The sequence below is a fragment of the Anolis carolinensis genome, unplaced genomic scaffold (genome assembly GCF_035594765.1).
Source record: "Anolis carolinensis isolate JA03-04 unplaced genomic scaffold, rAnoCar3.1.pri scaffold_7, whole genome shotgun sequence".
NCBI lineage: Eukaryota > Metazoa > Chordata > Lepidosauria > Squamata > Dactyloidae > Anolis > Anolis carolinensis.
Genome location: NW_026943818.1, coordinates 13,694,300 through 13,718,878, shown reverse-complemented (window position 1 = coordinate 13,718,878; position 24,579 = coordinate 13,694,300). Strand labels below are relative to the sequence as shown.

Below are 24,579 nucleotides of genomic sequence, written 5' to 3'. Positions count from 1 at the left end.
TATTATTATTATATTATGACACAGCAAACAAGATAGATATGCTGGATTTCGTATCACAGAATCACAAGTCGAACACTTCCCAAGTGTCTAGGACTGTGTATTATTATTATTATTATTATTATTATTATTATTATTATATTGTATGACACAGCAAACAAGATAGATATGCTGGATTTCGTATCACAAAATCACAAGTCAAACACTTCCCAAGTGTCTAGGACTGTGTGATGTATTTTCGAATGATACGTGCAGATCCCAGTAGGGTGGCCTTTTGCAGTTGGCAGACTCAAGGCAACTAACATGATTATTATTATTATTAATAATAATAATAATAATAGTATTTCTACACTGACCGTCTCGCCATAGGGACTCTAGGAGGCTATCATCATCAACATCATCATCATCAACATTTATTTATCTTTATTGCTATTCCACCCTTATCCCCATAGTCACTCAAACCAGCTAACAATATTATTATTATTATTATTATTATTATTATTATTATTATTATTATTATTATTATTCTAGACCAACCTCAGTCTGAATTCATCATCATCATTATTATTATTACTGTATTAGATTTCTAGACCGACTTTCTCCCCATTGGAACTCAAGGTGGCTAACAATATTATTATTATTATTATTATTATTATTATTCTAGACCGACCTCAGTCTGAATTCATCATTATTATTATTATTTGATTTCTAGACCGACTTTCTCCCCATAGGAACTCAAGGTGGCTAACAATATTATTATTATTATTATTATTATTATTATTATTATTATTATTATTATTATTATTAGATTTCTAGACCGACTTTCTCCCCATGGGAACTCAAGGTGGCTAACAATATTATTATTATTATTATTATTATTATTATTATTATTATTATTATTATAGACCGACCTCAGGCGGAATTCATCATTATCATCATCATCATCATTATTATTATTATTATCAACACAACGATGTTGTATGGCACAGCAAATGAGATAGATATGCTGGATTTCGTTTCGCAAAACCACAAGTCGAACACTTCCCAAGTGTCTAGGACTGTGTGATGTATTTTCTGATGATGTGTGCAGATCCTAGTAGGGTGGCCTTTTGCAGTTGGCAGATGGTGATTTTGTCAATGTCTATTGTTTCCAAATGCCGGCTGAGATCTTTTGGCACAGCACCCGGTGTGCCCATCACCACCGGGACCACCTGCACTGGTTTCTGCCAGAGTCTTTGCAGTTCAATCTTGAGGTCCTGATCGCGGCTGAGTTTTTCCTGTTGTTTTTCGTCAATGCGACTGTCACCTGGGATGGCAACATCAATGATCCAAACCTTGTTCTTTTCCACAACTGTGATGTCTGGTGTGTTGTGTTCCAGAACATTATTATTATTATTATTATTATTATTATTTGATTTTTAGACTGACTTTCTCCCCATGGGAGCTCAAGGTGGCTAACAATATTATTATTATGTATTATTATTATTATTATTATTATTATTTGATTTCTAGACCGACTTTCTCCCCATGGGAACTCAAGGTGGCTAACAATATTATTACGACTGTATTATTATTATTATTATTAATAATAATAATAATAATAATAATACAGTCGTAATAATATTGTTATTATTTTACTTTATTTCTAGCCTGCCTCTCCCTCTGCTTTCCATGTTGTTCCTGCTGAGGATGCCTTTCTCCTTCCTTGCCAGGTTCCTCCGGGAGGCGAGTGCAAAGCCCTGGCAGCAAAAGCAATGACACCCTCAGCGGGATTTCCTCCCTCGAGCCCAGCAAACACTCCAGCTCTTCCCACAGTTTGGCTTCGGTGAGCAGCTTGTATCTTGGCACATTGTCAGAATAATCAGAACGACATGTATGTACAAAGCACCTGGAGTTCTAAGGCACACCCTGTTTTTAGAGGTGTTTATATGGAGGAGAAAGTGGAAATAATACAGTATATTTTAACATGGATGTGTGTGTATATGTGTGTGTGTGTGTGTGTGTGTGTGTGTGTGTGTATGTGTGTATATATATATATATATATATATATATATATATATATATATATATACACACTAGCTGTGCCCGGCCACGCGTTGCTGTGGCAAAGTGGTGGTGGTATTGGTTAAAAATTGTTGTGTAATTTTTATTTGACGTTATTTGCATTTTTTTAATTAATTTTATTGTAAGTTATATTTTTATTTATTATATTTTATTATTTTCTTGTATTATTTTAGTTATTTTCTGTTATTATAGTATTTTATTGTATTAATTTTTTAGTGTTTTTTTTTGGGGGGGGGGGTTGCTAGGAGACCAAGTTGGAGGAGCTTAGCCTTCTAACTGGCAGCAATTGGATAAAAGCAATTATTCCTCTCTCTCTAATTAGGACTTTATTTTTCTTTTCTTTTTGTTATATCAACCTAGAGGCATGGATGATGGGTTGTGTTGTCAATTTTCGAGGTTGTGGGGTGTTTAGTTTTGTTGTTTTGTTGGTCGCCAGGATTCCATCACTCTTTTATATATATAGATATACTAGCTGTGCCCGGCCACGTGTTGCTGTGGCGAAGTCTGGTGGTATGGGAAATAAAGTATTGAGGAATTGGTGGTAGTTAAGGTCAAGGGTAAAGGTTTTCTCCTGACATTAAGTCCAGTTGTGTCCGACTGCACACTGAAGTAGATTATATGGCAGTGTAGAGTCAGGATAATCCAGTTCAAAGCAGATAATATAAGATTATAAATGGGTTATATAGCTGTGTGGAAAGGCCTTGAGTCTACACTGCCATCTAATCTGATAATCTGTATTTTATAGGCAGTGTGGAAGAGGCCTAAGTGAGGCCTAACTCTGCCTGTCCCCTGGGCTGAGTGGGTTGCTAGGAGACCAAGTGGGCTGAGCTTAGCCTTCTAACTGGCAGCAATTGGATAAAAACAATTATTCCTCCCTCTCTAATTAGGACTTTATTTTTCTTTTCTTTTTGTTGTATGAACGTAGAGTCATGGATGAGGGGTTGTGCTGCCAAGTTTAGTGTTTCTGGGATGTGTAGTTTTGTTGTTTTGTCCTAGGCTGAAATTTCATTGCCCTTTTATATATAGAGATATATATATGGATCCATCCAGTGTTTTCTGGTGGTCATGATCCCTCGTTGGCGGGATTCATGGTGCTCTGTGGAAGTGGGAGCCATCTTTGAAAATACATACATACAAAGAGAGAAAATAAAACAAACCAATGTTGACTTATATATATGGATATGGGTTGTTCTTCCTGCTTTTCTTAGATGGCGGCCCCAAACTCTCCCAGTCCGGCTTCGGCAGGACCCTGGGAGGCCCAGGCCTTAGACGATCCCGGAGCCGCCGGAGATTGCAGCCCTGAAAACCTCTATTTCCAAGGTCAGGAAATGATATTATTATTATTATTATTACTAATTATTATTATTATTATGTTGGGTTGATACTGGGGGTCTGGAAATGATATTATTATAGATTTATTTGTACATAACAACGCAGCATACAAGCATATTAGGTCCATGTGTTGTTGTTATTTTGGGTTAGTTTTGGGGGCTACGTATGGACATGGGATTTACTATTATTAGTAGTATTTTGGATAGGTTTTTGGGGCTACACATGGCCATGGGATCAATTATTATTATTATATTAGATTGTTATTGTGGGCTCCATATGGATATAGGATGCATTATTATTATTTTATTATGACACAGCAAACAAGATAGACATGCTGTATTCCGTATCACAAAATCACAAGTCGAACACTTCCCAAGTGTCTAGGACTGTGTGATATATTTTCAGATGATGTGCGCAGATCCCAGTAGGGTGGCCTTTTGCAGTTGGCAGATCGTGATTTTGTCAATGTCTATTATTATTATTATTATTATTATTATTATTATTAATATATTGGGTTGGTATTGGGGACTAAATATAGAGATGGGAATTATTATTATTATTGGTAGAATTTGGGTGCTATACATGGACATGGGATCTATCATTATCATTATTATTATTATTATTATTACTACTACAGTAGAGTCTCACTTATCCAAGCCTCTGGATAATCCAAGCCATTTTTGTAGTCAATGTTTTCAATATATTGTGATATTTTGGTGCTAAATTCGTAAATACAGTAATTACAACATAGCATTACTGCGTATTGAACTACTTTTTATGTCAAATTTGTTGTCTAACATGATGTTTTAGTGCTTAATTTGTAAAATCATAACCTAAATTGATGTTTAATAGGCTTTTCCTTAATCCCTCCTTATTATCCAAGATATTCGCTTATCCAAGCTTCTGCTGGCCCGTTTAGCTTGGATAAGTGAGACTCTACTGTACTACTACTATTATTATTATATTGGGTTTGATTGGTGCCTGGACATGGGAAATATTATTATTATTATTATTATTATTATTATTATTATTATTATTAATATATTGGGTTGGTATTGGGGGCTACACAGGGATATGAGATCATTTATTATTGTGTTGTCGAAGGCTTTCATGGCCGGGATCACAGGGTTGTTGTATGTCTTTCGGGCTGTGTGGCCATGTTCCAGAAGCATTCTCTCCTGACGTTTTGCCCACATCTATCCGCAGGCATCCTCACAACCTCTGAGGATGCCTGCCATAGATGTGGGCGAAACGTCAGGAGAGAATGCTTCTGGAACATGGCCACACAGCCCGAAAGACATACAACAACCCTCATTTATTATTGTTGTTATTGTTATTATTCTCTCTTAAGCAGTGGTTCCCAACCTTTTTTTGACCAGGGACCACTCTCCAACATTAGTATCAAAAGGGTTATGAATCAGTTTTTGGTCAACTTTAGATTCAGTTTGGTTATTTGGGGATGCTGATTCAGAAAATTGCATTGGATCTGTTGCCATCTGATCGTTCACAGAAAACTATATTTAATGATTTAATATTTAATGATGTGGTCTATCCAGTGCAATTTTCTGAATCGGCCCCCCAAATAACCCCAAGAATGGAGACACCAAGGCTCAACATGGAACGGGGGAGGGAGAAGGAGGAGGAGGAGGAGAAGCAGCAGTCAGGAGGCTTTGTTGTGGTGTTTTCCATGGATAGTCAGCCTCTCCCCTCCCGACATCCCCATTTCCTCCTCCGCGCCCGTGAAGCCCCCCTTCAGTGGATCTCCTTTCTGCCCCGACAGGGATGGAGCTCTTTGAGGAGGCCTTGCAGAAGTGGGAGCAAGCCCTCACCGTCCGGCACAGGGACCCTTCCGGGAGCCTCTCCGTCGCCTGGGACGGCGCCACCGAACCCCCACCAATAGACCTCCCGGAGGTAGGCACACCCTTCCCCTTTGCATTGTGGCTATAATAATAATAATAATAAATAATAAAACTTTATTTATACCCCGCCACCATCTCCCCAACGGGGACTCGGGGCGGCTTACATGGGGCCATGCCCAAGACAATACAATAAACCATAACATAATACAATTAAATAATACATTACATAAAATAAACAGTACAGCATAAGATCAAAACAGCAATATAACACGAGCGGGCCGCATGAATACTACATTTAAAAACTAGATTAAAAATTAAAACTCTGGGTGAGAAAGGGATCAGAATAAAACCTCGAGGGACGGGACATCAGATAGTGAACCAGTCTAGAGGATAAATATCGGGGGGGAGTAGCATAGAACATTTACTCTCCGAAAGCACACCGGAAGAGCCATGTTTTTAAATCTTTCCTGAAGGCTAAAAGGGTGGGGGCTTGCCTAGGCATGACATTTCATCAATTTTTCGTTCTAGTCACTTCAGGGGCTCCTTTCTCCCTCATTTTTATAGCTATTGGGGTGACGCTTGCTGCGATTATAGAACACATTGACCACTGTTACCCCGTCAAGTTTTGGAATGTTTCACTTATCCACTGATATTTTAATTATAATTATTCAGATGGGTCGCCTTTTCAGGTCAGGGCAATGGCAGTTGGGATGGAGAGAGCACTTTCCACATACCTCTGGGGCAAGTCGTGATAGAAATACTATTATTTTTATTATTATTTTATTATTTTTTATTTTATTGTATGACACAGCAAACAAGATAGATATGCTGGATTTCGTATCACAAAATCACAAGTCGCTATTTATTCCCAAGTGTCTATTTACAGTAGAGTCTCACTTATCCAACATAAATGGGCCGGCAGAAAGTTGGATAAGCGAGTATGTTGGATAATAAGGAGAGATTAAGAAAAAGCCTATTAAACATCAAAATAGGTTATGATTTTACAAATTAAGCACCAAAACATCATGTTATACAACAAATTTGACAGAAAAAGTAGTTCATTATACATTAATGCTATGTAATAATTACTGTATTTACGAATTTAGCACCAAAATATCACGATATATTGAAAACATTGACTACAAAAATGTGTTGGATAATCCAGAATGTTGGATAAGCGAGTGTTGGATAAGTGAGACTCTACTGTATTTATTTTATTTTATTTACAGCATTTATATTCCGCCCTTCTCACCCCGAAGGGGACTCAGGGCGGATCACATTACACATATAGGCAAACGTTCAATGCCTTTTAACATAGAACAAAGACAAGACAAACACAGGCTCTGAGCGGGCCTCGAACTCATGACCTCCTGGTCAAAGTGATTCATTGCAACTGGTTGCAGCTGGTTTTCTCTCCAGCCTGCGCCACAACCCGGGCCTAGTGTCTAGGACTGTGTGATGTATTTTCGGATGATGCTGCAGATCCCAGTCGGGTGGCCTTTTGCAGTTGGCAGATTGTGATTTTGTCAATGTCTATTGTTTCCAAATGCCGGCTGAGATCTTTTGGCACGGCACCCAGTGTGCCCATCACCACCGGGACCACTTGCACTGGTTTCTGCCAGAGTCTTTGAAGTTCAATCTTGAGGTCCTGATAGCGGCTGAGTTTTTCCATTATTATTATTATTATTATTATTATTATTATTATTATTATTATTATTATTATTATTATTTCAATGGATCTCCCTTTCAGGTCAGGGCAGTGGCGGTTGGGATGGAGAAAGCACTTTCCAACTGCCTCGGGCTAGTCATGATAGAAATACTATTATTATTATTATTATTATTATTATTATTATTATTATTATTATTAGGATGGACTTCCCTTTCAGGTCAGGGCAGTGGTGGTTGGGATGGAGAGAGCAGTTTCCAACTGCCTCTGGGGCTAGTCATGATAGAAATACTATTATTATTATTATTGTTATTATTATTATTCAGATGAATCTCCCTTTCAGGTCAGGGCAGTGGCGGTTGGGATGGAGAAAGCACTTTCCAACTGCCTCGGGCTAGTCATGATAGAAATACTATTATTATTATTATTATTATTATTATTATTATTATTATTATTATTATTATTAGGATGGACTTCCCTTTCAGGTCAGGGCAGTGGTGGTTGGGATGGAGAGAGCACTTTCCACCTGCCTCTGGGGCTAATCATGATAGAAATACTATTATTATTATTATTGTTATTATTATTATTCAGATGAATCTCCCTTTCAGGTCAGGGCAGTGGCGGTTGGGATGGAGAAAGCACTTTCCAACTGCCTCGGGCTAGTCATGATAGAAATACTATTATTATTATTATTATTATTATTATTATTATTATTATTATTATTATTATTATTATTAGGATGGACTTCCCTTTCAGGTCAGGGCAGTGGTGGTTGGGATGGAGAGAGCACTTTCCACCTGCCTCTGGGGCTAATCATGATAGAAATACTATTATTATTATTATTGTTATTATTATTATTCAGATGAATCTCCCTTTCAGGTCAGGGCAGTGGCAGTTGGGATGGAGAGAGCACCTCCCACCTGCCTCTGGGGCGAGTCATGATAGAAATACTATTATTATTACTATTATATTATTATATTAATACTATTATACTATTATTGTTCCGAACAGCTCTTTGTTGTACCTCGGCTCTCTCGCAGCACAGAAGGAAACCCGTCCCGATATAAATCCCTTTGGGTTTTTGTTTCCCGGCAGGAATCCCAAAAGAAGGAGTTTGCGGAGAAGCTGGAGTCTCTCCTTCATCGAGCCTATCATCTCCAGGAGGAGTTTGGCGCCACGTTTCCGGCCGACAGCATGCTCCTAGACCTGGGTAAGGAGGGATGCATAGAGCTTTTAGGGGAAGTTTATCCCCCACGACCTTCTGGCAAGGAAACTAGTAAAATGTGGGCTAGACAAAACTACGGTGAGGTAGATCTGTAATTGGCTAAGCGAACGAACCCAAAGGGTGATTCTCACCAATGCGTCGTCTTCATCATGGAAAGAAGTGACAAGTGGAGTGCCACAAGCAGGGCTCCGTCCTGGGCCCGGTTCTGTTCAACATCTTTATTAACGACTTAGACGAAGGGTCAGAAGGCACGATCATCAAGTTTGCAGACGACACCAAACTGGGAGGGATAGCTAACACTCCAGAAGACAGGAGCAGAATTCAAAACGATCTTGACAGACTAGAGAGATGGGCCAAAACTAACAAAATGAAGTTCAACAGGGACAAATGCAAGATACTTCACTTCGGCAGAAAAAATGGAAATCAAAGATACAGAATGGGGGGACGATGCCTGGCTTGACAGCAGTGTGTGCGAAAAAGACCTTGGAGTCCTCGTGGGGAGGAAGGGGAACATGAGCCAACAATGTGATGCGGCAGCGAAAAAAGCCAATGGGATTCTGTCCTGCATCAATAGAGGAATAGCGTCTAGATCCAGGGAAGTCCTGCTCCCCTTATTCTATTCTGCCTTGGTCAGACCACACCTGGAATCACACTGTGTCCAATTCTGGGCACCACAGTTGAAGGGAGATGTTGACAAGCTGGAAAGCGTCCAGAGGAGGGCGACTAAAATGACTAAGGGTCTGGAGAACAAGCCCTATGAGGAGCGGCTTAAAGAGCTGGGCATGTTTAGCCTGCAGAAGAGAAGGCTGAGAGGAGACATGAGAGCCATGTACAAATACGTGAAGGGAAGTCCTAGGGAGGAGGGAGGGAGCTTGTTTTTTAGACTAGGACACAGAACAAGGGCTTCAAACTACAGGAAAGGAAGGAGATTCCACCTGAACATCAGGAAGAACTTCCTCACCGTGAGAAAGGCTGTTCGACAGTAGAACTCTCTCCCCGGGGCCGTGGTGGAGGCTCCTTCCTTGGAGGCTTTGAAGCAGAGGCTGGATGGCCATCTGTCGGGGGTGCTTTGAATGCGATTTCCTGCTTCTTGGCAGAATGGGGTTGGACTGGATGGCCCATGTGGTCTCTTCCAACTCTACTGTTCTATGATTCTATGATTCTATGAAATAAGCCTTGTTTTCCCCATCCTAACGAAATCCTTTGCCTTAAACTTGTGGGCTTTGTTTCTTTTCCTCAGAGAGAACCCTAATGCTGCCCTTGAGAGAGGAGTCGCTGAGGCTTCGGGCCGACGACGACGAGGACAGCCTGACTTCGGAGGAGTCTTTTTTCTCTGCGGCCGAGGTCAGCCGATAGGAAATCCCACAAAGAGTGGGCTTTTCTCCGAGTTTATGGGGCTTTTCTGGGGAGAACGACAGCTTCCGGAACACCCCCCCCCCTCCAGCCACTCATAACAATAATAATAACAACAACAACAACAATAATAATAACATCGGGTGATCACTCATGGCTGAGTATAAATGGAATAATAATATATAATAATATTTTGTTTATTTATTTATTTATTACATCACTTCTACCCCGCCCTTCTCACCCATCAGGGGACTCAGGGCGGCTTACAATATAAACATACACATCAAAAAACTGTTTTCATCAAATTTAAAAGTCCATCAAGATTAAAAATTACAATAAAATTAAGAATATACATTAAAATATACATAATTATACAGTAGAGTCTCACTTATCCAACATAAACGGGCCGGCAGAATGTTGGATAAGCGAATATGTTGGATAATAAGGAGGGATTAAGGAAAAGCCTATTAAACATCAAATTAGGTTATGATTTTATAAATTAAGCACCAAAACATCATGTTATACAACAAATTGGACATAAAAAGTAGTTCAATACACAGTAATGCTATGTAGTAATTACTGTATTTACGAATTTAGCACCAAAATATCATGTGTTGAAAACATTGACTACAAAAATGTGTTGGATAATCCAGAACGTTGGATAAGCGAGTGTTGGATAAGTGAGAGTCTACTGTACATTTAAATACAGTATTATTTTCTAGCCCTAAGTCATAATTTTATATTATTATTATTATCATTATTATTTATATCTCATAGAGCCTCAAGGTGATTATCATCATCATCATCATCATCATCATCATTGAACTATTATTTATTATTAAACTGTATAAAATATAAATTTTATGACTATTATTATTTTATGACTATGTATTTTATGACTATTTTATGATTGTTTTAACTGTTTTAATCATTTTAGTTTATTTTATATCAGTGTAACGGCATCAATTGCCACTTGTAAGCCGCCCTGAGTCCCCTCGGGTGAGAAGGGCGGGGTATAAATAATTGAAATAAATAATAAATAAAATAAATAAATAATAGAGTATTATTATTATTAAGCAATAATATAATGAAGTATAGCAATATAATAAACATAAGTTAAAAGCACATATCAATAAAATTAAAACATTGTAACAACATAAAACACATCAACAGCAAATTAAAACCTAGACAATAGAATCATAGAATCGTAGAGCTGGAAGAGACCTCATGGGCCATCCAGTCCAACCCCATTCTGCCAAGAAGCAGGAAAATCTCATTCAAAGCACTCCAGACAGATGGCCATCCAGCCTCTGCTTAAAAGCCTCCAAAGAAGGAGCCTCCACCACACTCCGAGGCAGAGAGTTCCACTGCTGAACAGCCCTTCTCACAGTCAGGAAGTTCTAAAACTATTTAGCTGCTCGTGATCCCTTTGGCCTTTTTTCCCTGCAGTTGTTTGACTCCCTGCAAATCGGAGAGGAGCCCTTCCTGCTCTCCAAACCGGCGGCCGCTTACGAAGAAGCCTTGCAATTGGTGAAGGAAGGGCGGGTTTGCTGCCGGACTTTCCGGTGAGTAAGTCGGCACCCGGATTTGGCAGATTTCAAGGGGTCGGTATATGGGGTGGATAGATAGATGCACATGGCTGCTAGCATTTATTATTAATTGTGTTTTAATGTTCATATATTTGTATATTTTAAATGGTTATGTGGATGCTTTTATTTTAAGTTGCTTTGAGTCCCCTTTGCGGGAGAGAAAGTGCCATATAATAATAATAATAATAATAATAATAATAATAATAATAATAATAATAATAATAATAATAATAATATCTGCCTAGAAGATCAGGGGGCAGAGGACACTTACAAGTCAAACAAGCAGTCAAAGAAGAAGAACATGCCCTGGCAGAAGATGGCAAGCAAAGTGAAGAACCTGCTTTGATTGAAGTCAAAAGTCAGAAACATCTCAAAGCACAGCAGACAAAAAACCAGTACAAGAAAACTGCACTACAAACTAGAGCTGACAGCTGGCACAACAAAACATTGCATGGAAAGTTCCTTGACAAAATTGAAGGAAAAGCTGATAAAGAGAAGACCTGGCTCTGGCTCACGAATGGGACCCTGAAGAAGGAGACAGAAGGCCTGATCCTTGCAGCCCAGGAGCAAGACATCAGGACAAAGGCAATTAATAATAATAATAATAATAATAATAATAATAATAATAATAATAATAGAAGACCTGGCTCTGGCTCACGAATGGGACCCTGAAGAAGGAGACAGAAGGTCTGATCCTTGCAGCCCAGGAGCAAGACATCAGGACAAAGGCAATTCAGGCCAAGATCGAAAAATCAGCTGATGACCCAAAAGGCAGACTGTGCAAGGAAACTGATGAAACCATGGATCATCTCCTCAGCTGCTGTAAGAAAATCGCACAGACAGACTACAAACAGAGGCACAACTGTGTGGCCCAAATGATCCATTGGAACTTATGCCTCAAGTCCCACCTCCCAGCAGCAAAGAACTGGTGGGATCACAAACCTGCAAAAGTCTTGGAAAATGAGCACACAAAGATACTGTGGGACTTCCGAATCCAGACTGACAAAGTTCTGGAACACAACACACCAGACATCACAGTTGTGGAAAAGAACAAGGTTTGGATCATTGATGTCGCCATCCCAGGTGAAAAACAACAGGAAAAACTCAGCCGCTCTCAGGACCTCAAGATTGAACTGCAAAGACTCTGGCAGAAACCAGTGCAGGTGGTCCCAGTGGTGATGGGCACATCAAAAGATCTCAGCCGGCATTTGGAAACAATAGACATTGACAAAATTACGATCTGCCAACTGCAAAAGGCCACCTTACTGGGATCTGCACGCATCATCCGAAAATACATCACACAGTCCTAGACACTTGGGAAGTGTTCGACTTGTGGTTTTGTGATACAAAATCCAGCATATCTATCTTGTTTGCTGTGTCATAATATAATAATAATAATGATGATAATAGTAATAATAATAATAATAATAATAATAACAATAATAATAATAATGCCCTGTTTCCTCTTTCTTCCAGGACAGAGCTGCTGGGCTGCTACAGCGACCAGGACTTCCTGGCCAAGCTCCACTGTGTCAGGCAGGCCTTCCAGGTATTTCTTTTACTTCCATTCATATTTAATTCTATTTTAATGTGTGTATGCTTTAAATTTATATTGTATCGATTTCACAGTAAGCCGCTTCAAGTCTCTTTTTGGGGAGAGAAAAAGCAGGGTTATAAAACACACACACTACAATAATAATAATAATAATAATAATAATAATAATAATAATAATAATAATAAGGCATCCACAGAGTCTTCATTTGTGAAGAAAGAGCCAGAATTAAAGGGTTGGAGTCTGGGAGGCCATGATTTAAATTTGGGGGCAAGTTAGTATTATTATTAGTACTGTTGTTAGTAGTATTGTTAGACGTAATACTATTATTATTATTAGTATTATTGGTATTTGTAGCAGGATCGTTAGTAGTATTGGTATTAGTATTGTTAGTAGTAATACTATTGTTATTGGTATTGTTGGTAGTAGTATTATTGTTATTAATATTAGTATTATTATTATCGGTAGATTACTAGTAGTATTGTTAGTGATACTGTTAATATTGTTAGCAGTATTGTGTTCGCATTATTAATATTACTATCAGCATTAGTATTGTTATTGGTATTATTTGCACTAGTAGTCATAGTATTGTTATATTTTGATATTATTAGTAATATTGTTATTGTTATTAGTATTAGCATTGGTATGAGCATTATTAGCATTGTTAATACTACTGTCAGCATTAGTATTGTTATTGGTATTATTTGCATTAGTATTAGCAGTTGTATTGTTATATTTTTGATTGTATTGCTAATAATATTACTGTTAGCATTATTAACATTGGTATGAGCATTATTAGCATTATTAATATCACAATCAACATTAGTATTGTTATTGGTATTTGCATTAGTATTAGCAGTGGTATTGTTATATTTTTTGTTTGCATTGCTAATATTATTGTTATTAGAATTATTAACATTGGTATGAGCATTATTAGCATTATTAATATCACTATTTATTTATTTATTAGTGACATTTATATCCCGCCCTTCTCACCCCGAAGGGGACTCAGGGTGGCTTACAAGTTATATATACATACAATATATTATATTATTAGTATCGCACAATATAAGCACTATATAAGCATTATATATTATTATATTGTACTATACAACTGTATTGCAATATTATTAGTAATATTACATGTAATATAATAAATAGTAAAAGGTAAAGGTTTTCCCCTGACGTTAAGTCCAGTCGTGACTTAATATATTTATAATAAATATATTTATAATATATTTATATTTATAATATATAATATTTTATAATATATTTATAATAAATATAATAATATAATAAATGCACTATCAGCATTAGTATTGTTATTGGTATTATTTGCATTAGTATTCATAGTAGTATTATATTTTTGATATTATTAGTACTATTGTTATTAGTGTTACTAGTATTATTAGCATTGGTATGAGCATTGTTAATATTGGTATCAATCTTAGTATTGTTTGCATTATTATTATTAGTGGTAATACTGTTATTAGTATTATTAGTAGTGGTATTAGTGGTAATGTTGGTATTATTATTAATATTAGTAGTAGTATTGTTTTTAGCATTATTAGTATTGTTATTAGTATTGTTTATCTTTCTCTCCAATGCAAATAATAATGATTGCGTCCAATGGGACGTTGTCTTTGCAGGAACTTTTGCGGACGGAGAGGAACCAGCGGTTCTTTGGGGAAGTGGGGAAGCGCATGGTGCTCGGACTCATGGCCAAAGCCGAGAAGGTAGACATCGCTTATTAATACCATTAATACTTAATTATGTTTTAATGTTTGCATATTTTAGCTTTTAAATTGTATTAGTTTTACTTTGACCCACTTTCGGGATTTTTTAAAGAGAAAAAGCAGGGTACATAGAATAATAAATATTATTATTATTATCATCAATTCACAAGGAGAGGCAGGTAATTCATTTATTATTACTATTATTATTATTAAGCTGCAAGTAGAGGCAGATAAGACATGAATTAATATTAATATCATCATCACTGAGCTGCGAAGAGAGTTGGGTAATAAAATTATTATTATTATTATTATTATTATTATTATTATTATTATTATTATTATTATGCCTAAGGAGAGGCAAATACAAAATGTAAGGGTACATAGAATAATACATGTTATATTATTATTATCATCATCAATTCGCAAGGAGAGGCAGGCAATTCATTTATTATTATTATTATTATTATTATTATTATTATTACTACTACTACTACTACTATTATTAAGCTGCAAGCAGAGGCAAATAATATTAATATTAATATCATCATCATTGAGCTGTGAGGAGAGTTGGGTAATAAAATTATTATTATTATTATTATTATTATTATTATGCCTCAAGGAGAGGCAAATACAAAATGTAAGGGTACATAGAATAAAGCAGGGTACATAGAATAATACATGTTATGTTATTATTATCATCATCAATTCGCAAGGAGAGGCAGGTAATTCATTTAATATTATTATTATTATTATTATTATTATTATGACTATTAGTAAGCTGCAAGCAGAGGCAGATAAGACATGTATTAATATTAATATCATCATCATTGAGCTGCGAAGAGAGTTGGGTAATAAAATTATTATTATTATTATTATGCCTCAAGGAGAGGCAAATACGAAATGTATTAATATCAATATTATCATCATCATTGAGCTACAAGGAGAGGTGAGTATTTATTATCATCACTGAGTGTCAAGGAGAGGTGGATAATATGTTGTTGTTATTAAATGTATTATCTGCTTCTCCTTGTGGCATGATAATACTTATTATTATTATTTGCATATTTTAAATTGTATGCTGATATTTTTATGTCAAGCCGCTTTGCGTTTCCTTCAGGAGAGATAAAGTGGAGTGTAAATAAATGTAATAATAGTTATAATATAATATGGGATCTTGTTGTATAATAATAATTACATTATAATAATATTTATAATTATTATTATTCACTTCTTCTTGCAGCCAGATGATGATGATGATGATGATGATGATGATAATATTTTATTACCCACCTCTACATGCAGCATAATAATAGTAATAATAATAATAATACCTATCTCTCCTTGTGGCCGAAAAATAATAATAATAATAATAATAATAATATTAATAATACGTCACACAGTCCTAGACACTTGTGAAATAAAATCCAGCATATCTATCTTGTTTGCTGTGTCATACAATAATAATAATAATAATAATAATAATAATAAGTCATAAATGCTTGGGAAGTGTTCGACTTGTGATTTTGTGATATGAAATCCAGCATGTCTATCTTGTTTGCTGTGTCATACAATAAAATAAAATAATAATAATAATACATTCATTATCTACCTCTCCTTGCAGCTCAATAATAATAATAATAATAATAATAATAATAATAATAATAATAATAATAATAATTTTACCCAGCTCTCCTTGCAGCTCAGTGATGATGATAATAATAATAATAATAATTATTATTATTATTATTATTATTATTATTATTATTATTATTATCCAATAATAATAATAATAATAATAATTTTACTCAGCTTTCCTTGCAGCTCAGTGATGATGATGATGATTATTATTATTATTATTATTATTATTATTAAGCTCTCCTTACAGCTAAGGTAAGGTACGATAAGATTAAAACAGAGAGAGAAAACACAAGACATATACCAGGATACAAATCATTATTATTCACCTCTTCTTGCAGCTAGATGATGGTGATAATAATAACAATTATTATTATTTTATTACCCACCTCTCCATGTGGCATAATAGTAATTATTATTATACTACCTACCTCTTGTGGCCGAATAATAATAATAATAATAATAATAATAATAATAATAATAATAATAATAATAATACATTCATTATCTGCCTCTCCTTGCAGCTCAATAATAATAATAATAATATAATTTTTACCCAGCTCTCCTTGCAGCTCAGTGATAATGATAATAATAATAATCATAATAATTATCCAGCTCTCCTTATTTATTTATTTATTTATTTATTTGCTACATTTATATGCCGCCCTTCTCACCCCGAAGGGGACTCAGAGCGGCTTACAAATTAAATTTACATACAATAATATATTAGCATAGTACAATACTGGTAATAAATTACTATATTGTACAGAATCAATATATTCTAATATTATTATATTGTATTATTAGTATTATATCGTATTACAATATAATATTAATATTATATGTATATACAATACGTTATAATTATTATATATTATTGTAAATTATATTGTGTGTGTGTGTGTATATATATAAAAACACACACGCATATATGTGTGTGTGTGTATATATATATATATTCACACATATATATATATATTTATAAACTAGCATAACATAACCCTTACAGCTAAGGCAAGGTACGATAAGGTTAAAACAGAGAGATACACAAGACATATACCAGGATACAAACAGTTAAAACAAAGGCTAAAATTCACTCCAAAATGGGAACATCCTGGCACCGGAAGGGGCTCCCAGGGGTCATCTAGTCCACCCCTGGGCCCCCAATGGACTGCTTGACTTTGCCTCTCTTTTCCCCATAGAACACCAAGGGCTTCCTGGAAAGGTATGACGCCATGCTGCGCTACACGCTCACGCCCGAGACCTGGCCGACGACCCAGAAGGAGCTGGAAGGCCGAGGGGTATGTTCCATATAGATCTCTCTCTAAAAAAGCTGAGGGGGGCTTTTTCAGTCTTAAAAAAAGGGCTGAAAAACTAGGCTTATACTCGAGTATATACAGTATATCTCTATCTCAATCATATCTATGGCAGAAATGGGTTTCCGCTTACCTCCGTTGGGTCTTTTTCTCCGGCAGGTGGTCTGCATGAGCTTCTTTGACATCGTCCTGGACTTCATCCTGATGGACGCCTTTGAGGACCTGGAGAACCCGCCCTCCTCAGTCCTGGCCGTCCTGCGCAACCGATGGCTCTCCGACAGCTTCAAGGAGACGGTTCGCCCCTTTGCGCCACTCACTCGCACTCGCGCCGGTCGTGGGACCCAAAGGGATCCCCTCTCTCGGGGTTCGGCTCAGGGCTCTCATCCTTCTCAATACTCAGGATCATGACAATCACTCTGGTCTCGCCCTCACTATATTCCCATCTGTGTATTTGGTAGAAATAGGCTTTAATAGGGTTGTTCTATATCATGCTGATGTGTTTTGAGCGATGTTGTTGCACTCCAGGCCTGGAAACACCTATGACCATCATACCGCATGAGGGTCCAGGAATATAAGCAAAGAGTTTATTGTAAAAACCATATAAAATAATAATAATAATAATAATAATTGAAGTCAAAAATCAGAAACTCCTCCAGTACAAGAAAACCGCACTACAAACTAGAGCTGACGGCACAACAAAACATTGGTGTTTTGAGCGATGTTGTTGCACTCCAGGCCTGGAAACACCTATGACCATCACACCACATGAGGGTCCAGGAATATACGCAAAGAGCTTATTGTAAAAACCATATAAAATAATAATAATAATAATAATTGAAGTCAAAAATCAGAAACTCCTCCAGTACAAGAAAACCGCACTACAAACTAGAGCTGACGGCACAACAAAACATTGGTGTTTTGAGCGATGTTGTTGCACTCCAGGCCTGGAAACACCTATGACCATCACACCACATGAGGGTCCAGGAATATACGCAAAGAGCTTATTGTAAAAACCATATAAAATAATAATAATAATAATTGAAGTCAAAAATCAGAAACTCCTCCAGTACAAGAAAACCGCACTACAAACTAGAGCTGACGGCACAACAAAACATTGGTGTTTTGAGCGATGTTGTTGCACTCCAGGCCTGGAAACACCTATGACCATCACACCACATGAGGGTCCAGGAATATACGCAAAGAGTTTATTGTAAAAACCATATAAAATAATAATAATAATAATAATAATTGAAGTCAAAAATCAGAAACTCCTCCAGTACAAGAAAACCGCACTACAAACTAGAGCTGACGGCACAACAAAACATTGGTGTTTTGAGCGATGTTGTTGCACTCCAGGCCTGGAAACACCTATGACCATCACACCACATGAGGGTCCAGGAATATACGCAAAGAGCTTATTGTAAAAACCATATAAAATAATAATAATAATAATAATAATTGAAGTCAAAAATCAGAAACTCCTCCAGTACAAGAAAACCGCACTACAAACTAGAGCTGACGGCACAACAAAACATTGGTGTTTTGAGCGATGTTGTTGCACTCCAGGCCTGGAAACACCTATGACCATCACACCACATGAGGGTCCAGGAATATACGCAAAGAGCTTATTGTAAAAACCATATAAAATAATAATAATAATAATTGAAGTCAAAAATCAGAAACTCCTCCAGTACAAGAAAACCGCACTACAAACTAGAGCTGACAGCTGGCACAACAAAACATTGCATGGAAAGTTCCTTGACAAAATTGAAGGAAAAGCTGACAAGGAGAAGACCTGGCTCTGGCTGATCCTTGCAGCCCAAGAGCATGACTCATCAAATAAAACGCATATAAAAATCAGGAATAGGAAAGGAAGATATATAATCCAAAAAGGTCTAGCAAAAAGGGAGTAACTAAACAGTAATCCAAATGTCTCATAAAGTTCCAGAGGTGGCAAAGTCCAGGAACAGCCAAGAATCACAGATACAGCATAAGTCCACAATCAGGAAGTTATGACTAGTGAAAACATGAGCCAGGAGTACATAAAAAGGAACATAGAAAACTTCCAGGATATTAAATCCAAAAGCAAAGCTTGACTTGAACCAGGTACAAGAGAATTCAGGGTTAGCTTCTCACTCTAACGCAGCATTGTTTAATATATCCCCATGAAATCATTCTGTTTCCCGTGAGTTTCTTTCACAACTTAGTATTATTACTACTATTATTATTATTTTTTCACTATCATTATTATAAGTATTATTATTAGTTAATTGTTAATATTATTGTTATGAGTATAGTAGAGTCTCATTTATCCAACATAAACGGGCCGGCAGAACGTTGGATAAGCGAATATGTTGGATAATAAGAAGCCTATTAAACATCAAAATATGTTATGATTTTACAAATTAAGCACCAAAACATCATGTTATACAACAAATTTGACAGAAAAAGTAGTTCGTTACACATTAATGCTATGTAGTAATTACTGTATTTACCAATTTAGCACCAAAATATCACAATGCATTGAAAACATTGACTACAAAAATGTGTTGGATAATCCAGAACGTAAGTGTTGGATAAATGAGACTCTACTGTTTTATTAGTACTCTTATTAATATTATAATTAATATTATTTACATGTAATATTAATTACATATACATAACAACACAGCACACATTCACATTAGGTTCCAAGTGACTGGGATTCATCTCAAAAGATCGGGCCAGTTGATAATATTATTATTATCATTACTATTATAAGGACTATTATTAGTACTCTTATTAGCATCATTATTATCATTAGTATGTGTCATTATCATCATTATCATTAGTAGTATGTAGTAATAAATGATGTTCTTAATAAGATATTTGCAAAGTGCCAGGCTACAAAGAACTGATATCTTCCATTTCTGCCCCCTCTTTCCTCATTTTATTTTGAGAGAAGGTTGATATTTCAGAGCTCGGTTATAAATTAATTTATAGATTAATTTCTCTCCTTTTTTTTGAATCCCAGGCCTTGGCAACAGCATGCTGGTCGGTGTTGAAAGCCAAGAGGCGCCTCTTGATGGTAAGCACAAAGGAGCAGCGCATTTGTTTTGCTTTATAAAGGCATTACTGTGCTGCCTTTCCCAAATCACTTTTCTGCATCATAACAACAACAATAATAATAATAATAATAATAATAATAATAAATTATCAAATATAATAATAATAATAATAATAATAATATAGAATCATAGAATCACATAGTTAGAAGGGACCTCATAAGACCATCTAGTCCAACCCCAATCTGCCATGCAGGAAAAGCACAGTCAAAGCCCTCCCAACAGATAGCCATGCAGCCTCTGCTTAAAAACCTCCAAAGAGCCTCCACTACACTCTGAAGCATGAGAGCTCCTCTGTTGAAAAGCTCATCATACGGTCAGGAAGTCCTTCCTAATATTTCAGTGGAATCTCCTTTCCTATCATTTGAACCCATGGCTTTGATTCCTATTATATAATTACATTGTATTCTATTATAATATAAAATTAAATAATATTATAATATTAAAATTAAAATCCAAAAAACCAATTAATACAACTCATAAACATCAATATACTGTATATACTCGAGTATAAGCCTAGTTTTTCAGCCCTTTTTTTAAGACTGAAAAAGCCCCGCTCGGCTTATACTCGGGTGAGGGTCCTGGTTGGCTTATATTTGGGTCAACTTATACTCGAGAATATAGGGTACATTTATTCTTTTTCTCTATTATTATTGGTATTATTACATTTATTATTTTTCTTTATTATTGTTGCTACTATTACATTTATTTTACTCTATTTTTATTATTAATAATAATACATTTATTATTTCACTCTGATCTTATTATTACAGTAGAGTCTCACTTATCCAAGCCTCGCTTATCCAAGCCTCTGGATTATCCAAGCCATTTTTGTAGTCAATGTTCTCAAAATATCGTGATGTTTTGGTGCTAAATTCGTAAATACAGTAATTACAACATAACATTACTGCGTATTGAACTACTTTTTCTGTCAAATGATGTTTTGGTTCTTAATTTGTAAAATCATAGCCTAATTTGATGTTTAATAGGCTTTTCCTTAATCACTCCTTATTAGCCAAGATATTCGCTTATCCAAGCTTCTGCCGGCCCGTTCAGCTTGGATAAGTGAGACTCTTCCACAGATTATCTAATTTGCACTGGATTATATGGCAGTGTAGACTCAAGGTCCTTCCACACAGCTATATAACCCATTTAGAATCTTATATTATCTGCTTTGCACTGGATTATCTTGAGTCCACACTACCATATAATCCACTTCAGTGTGCATTTTATACAGCTGTGAAGAAGGGGCCTCATAGAATCCAGTTCTAAGCAGATAATATAAGATTATCAATATACAGTAGAGCAGGGGTCCCCAAACTTTTAAAGCCGAGGGCCAGTCCACAATCCTTCAGACTGTTGAGGGGCCGAATTAACATTTGAAAAAAAAAATACAAACAAATTCCTATGCATACTGCATATGTCTTATTTGTAGTGCAACAACAACAACAACAAAAGAACAATACAATATTTAAAAATGAAAACAATTTTAACCAACATAAACCTATTAGGATTTTAACGGAAAGTGTGGGTCTGCTACTGGCCAATGAGATAGTCAAGTTAATTAGGATTGTTGTTGTTGTTGTTGTTGTTGTTGTTGTTGTGTGCCTTCAAGTCATGTCAGACTTTGGCTGAGCCTAAGTCTAAAATTAATTATTTATTTACTTACTACTTTTATTTACTACATTTATATCCCACCCTTCTCACCCCGAAGGGAACTCAGAGCAGCTGTATGTACATACAATATATTATATTATTAGCATAACGCAATATTAGCATTATATATTACTGAATTGAACTATACCACTATACTATTATATAATATGTAATATATAACATACAATTAATATTATTATTATATGGTATTACTATTAGTATTATATTGTATAACATAAGATTATTATCAATATTATATGTAAATACAATATATTATATTATTAAAACTGATATAAAAATATTATAAAACTGAGGGCAGGGGCCAGGTAAATGACCTTGGAGGGCCGCATCCGGCCCCCGGGCCTTAGTTTGGGGACCCCTGCAGTAGAGTCTCACTTATCCAACATAAACAGACCGGCAGAACGTTGGACAACCTTGACCCTTGATCTTAACAACCACCAATTCCTCAATACTTTATTTCCCATACCACCATACTTCGCCACAGCAACGCATGGCCGGGCACAGCTAGTAATAATCTATATATATAAAAGAGTGATGGCATCATGGCGACCGACAAAACAACAAAACTACAGGCCCCCCAACCTCGAAATTTGACAACACAACCCATCATCCATGCCTCTAGGTTGATACAACAAAAAGAAAAGAAAAATAAAGTCCTAATTAGAGGGAGAGGAATAATTGCTTTTATCCAATTGCTGCCAGTTAGAAGGCTAAGCTCCTCCAACTTGGTCTCCTAGCAACCCAATAAAAAATAATAAAAAACACTAAAAAATAATTAAAAACACGAAATGATGAATACAATAAAATACTATAATAACAGAAAATCACTAAAAATAATACAAGAAAATAATAAAATATAATAAATAAAAAGATAACTTACAATAAAATTAATTTAAAAATACAAATAACGTCAAATAAAAATTACACAACAATTTTTAACCAACAGCAACGCGTGTATATAATATAATAAGCTAGTATATAATATAATAAGAATAATATCTAATATAATAAGGACGTCTTTGCTCTCTTCCAGGTCCCCGAAGGCTTCATTTCCCATTTCTACTCCGTATCGGAGCATGTCAGCCCCGTCCTGGCCTTTGGCTTCTTGGGACCAAAGGAGCATCTCTCCGAAGTCTGCGGCTTCTTCAAGGTGCGCTCCTTGGCCACTAAGCCCTACCCCAAAATAAGCCCTAGCTCAGGTCAACCTCAGCCATTGTCAACAACAATATTAATATTTCATCACATATTAATACAGAATATTGTTAACATTAATATTTTAAGGAGAACTATTGCCTTTCAAAACCATCTTCTATGTGCTGAGTCAGGTTCAACACTTGTGATGTGCAGCTTGTTGTGGAATCACACAAGGGTCTATTTTTTCTATAATTCTATGCAAAATAAGTCTCTCCAAAACTCTATTAACCCTGTTAATTAGATTTTGGTTCACTTTTATCAATTTTGTTCATTACATTATGTTGATTTAATTTAAATTGGTTATTTGTTTTATTATTGTTTACTGTTGTCATTATTCATATACTGTATATACTCAAGTATAAGCCTAGTTTTTCAGCCCTTTTTTTAAGACTGAAAAAGCCCCCCTCGGCTTATACTCAGGTGAGGGTCCTGGTTGGCTTATATTTGGGTCAGCTTATACTCGAGAATATATGGTACATTTATTATTTTTCTCTATTATTATTGGTATTATTACATTTATTATTTTTCTCTATTATTATTGGAATTATTACATTTGTTTTACTCTATTTTTTATTATTACTAATACATTTATTATTTCACTCTGATCTTATTATTGGATGAATGGATTTTAATCATATGTTTTATATTTTTATATTGTTTTAAATGTTTTAATTGGATTTTCATTGCTGTTTTAATTATGTGTAGGCATCGAATTGTTGCCAATTTTGTACGCCGCCATGAGTCCCTTCGGGTGAGAAGGGCGGGATATAAATATTGGAAATAAATAAATAAATAAATAAATATTATTATTATTACATTTATTATTTTACTCTATTTATTATTACATGTATTATTTTCCTGTATTTATTATTATTATTATTATTATTATTATTATTACATGTATTATTTTACTCTATTGTTATTAAAAGGATACATAAGCACATTTACATTGAAGAAGATGAGAATAAGGATTTGATCAGAGTTGGACAGTCTTATCTTAAATCTGAGCTTTATGTAAATATTCAAAAACATGTAACCTACTGATGCCTCAATTAATATAATTTTATTGGCACCTTTTTTAATTTATTTATTAGAACATTTATATCCCGCCCTTCTCACCCAACAGGGGACTCAGGGCGGCTTACAATAAAACACACATATAAAAACTGTACAATACACTATAAATCAGTTAAAAATTAACTTACAAATTAACAAATTAACTTACATAATTAACTTACATCTTATGGCTTCTCCACTATATGGGTCCTTTGATGCAAGA

The 24,579-nt window shown here is 35.5% G+C and overlaps 1 protein-coding gene across 9 annotated transcripts in view; it reads left to right on the top strand.

Annotated features, from left to right (window-relative positions):
* The window catches only part of miga2 (mitoguardin 2), a 46,092-nt gene that overhangs the window by 18,941 nt on the left and 2,572 nt on the right, over nt 1–24,579 (top strand). For 6 of the 9 annotated variants that reach the window (XM_062959912.1, XM_062959904.1, XM_062959910.1 and 3 more), the window contains 12 exons: nt 1,710–1,822; nt 3,270–3,381; nt 5,174–5,304; nt 8,014–8,128; nt 9,384–9,487; nt 10,946–11,061; nt 12,562–12,634; nt 14,288–14,374; nt 17,212–17,310; nt 17,485–17,689; nt 20,339–20,392; nt 23,140–23,256. In XM_062959912.1, coding sequence (XP_062815982.1) covers nt 1,710–1,822; nt 3,270–3,381; nt 5,174–5,304; nt 8,014–8,128; nt 9,384–9,487; nt 10,946–11,061; nt 12,562–12,634; nt 14,288–14,374; nt 17,212–17,310; nt 17,485–17,689; nt 20,339–20,392; nt 23,140–23,256 — 1,326 coding nt within the window. The remainder of the gene's footprint in view (nt 1–1,709; nt 1,823–3,269; nt 3,382–5,173; nt 5,305–8,013; nt 8,129–9,383; nt 9,488–10,945; nt 11,062–12,561; nt 12,635–14,287; nt 14,375–17,211; nt 17,311–17,484; nt 17,690–20,338; nt 20,393–23,139; nt 23,257–24,579) is intronic. The other 3 variants (XM_062959908.1, XM_062959907.1, XM_062959913.1) reach the window with 3 other exon arrangements.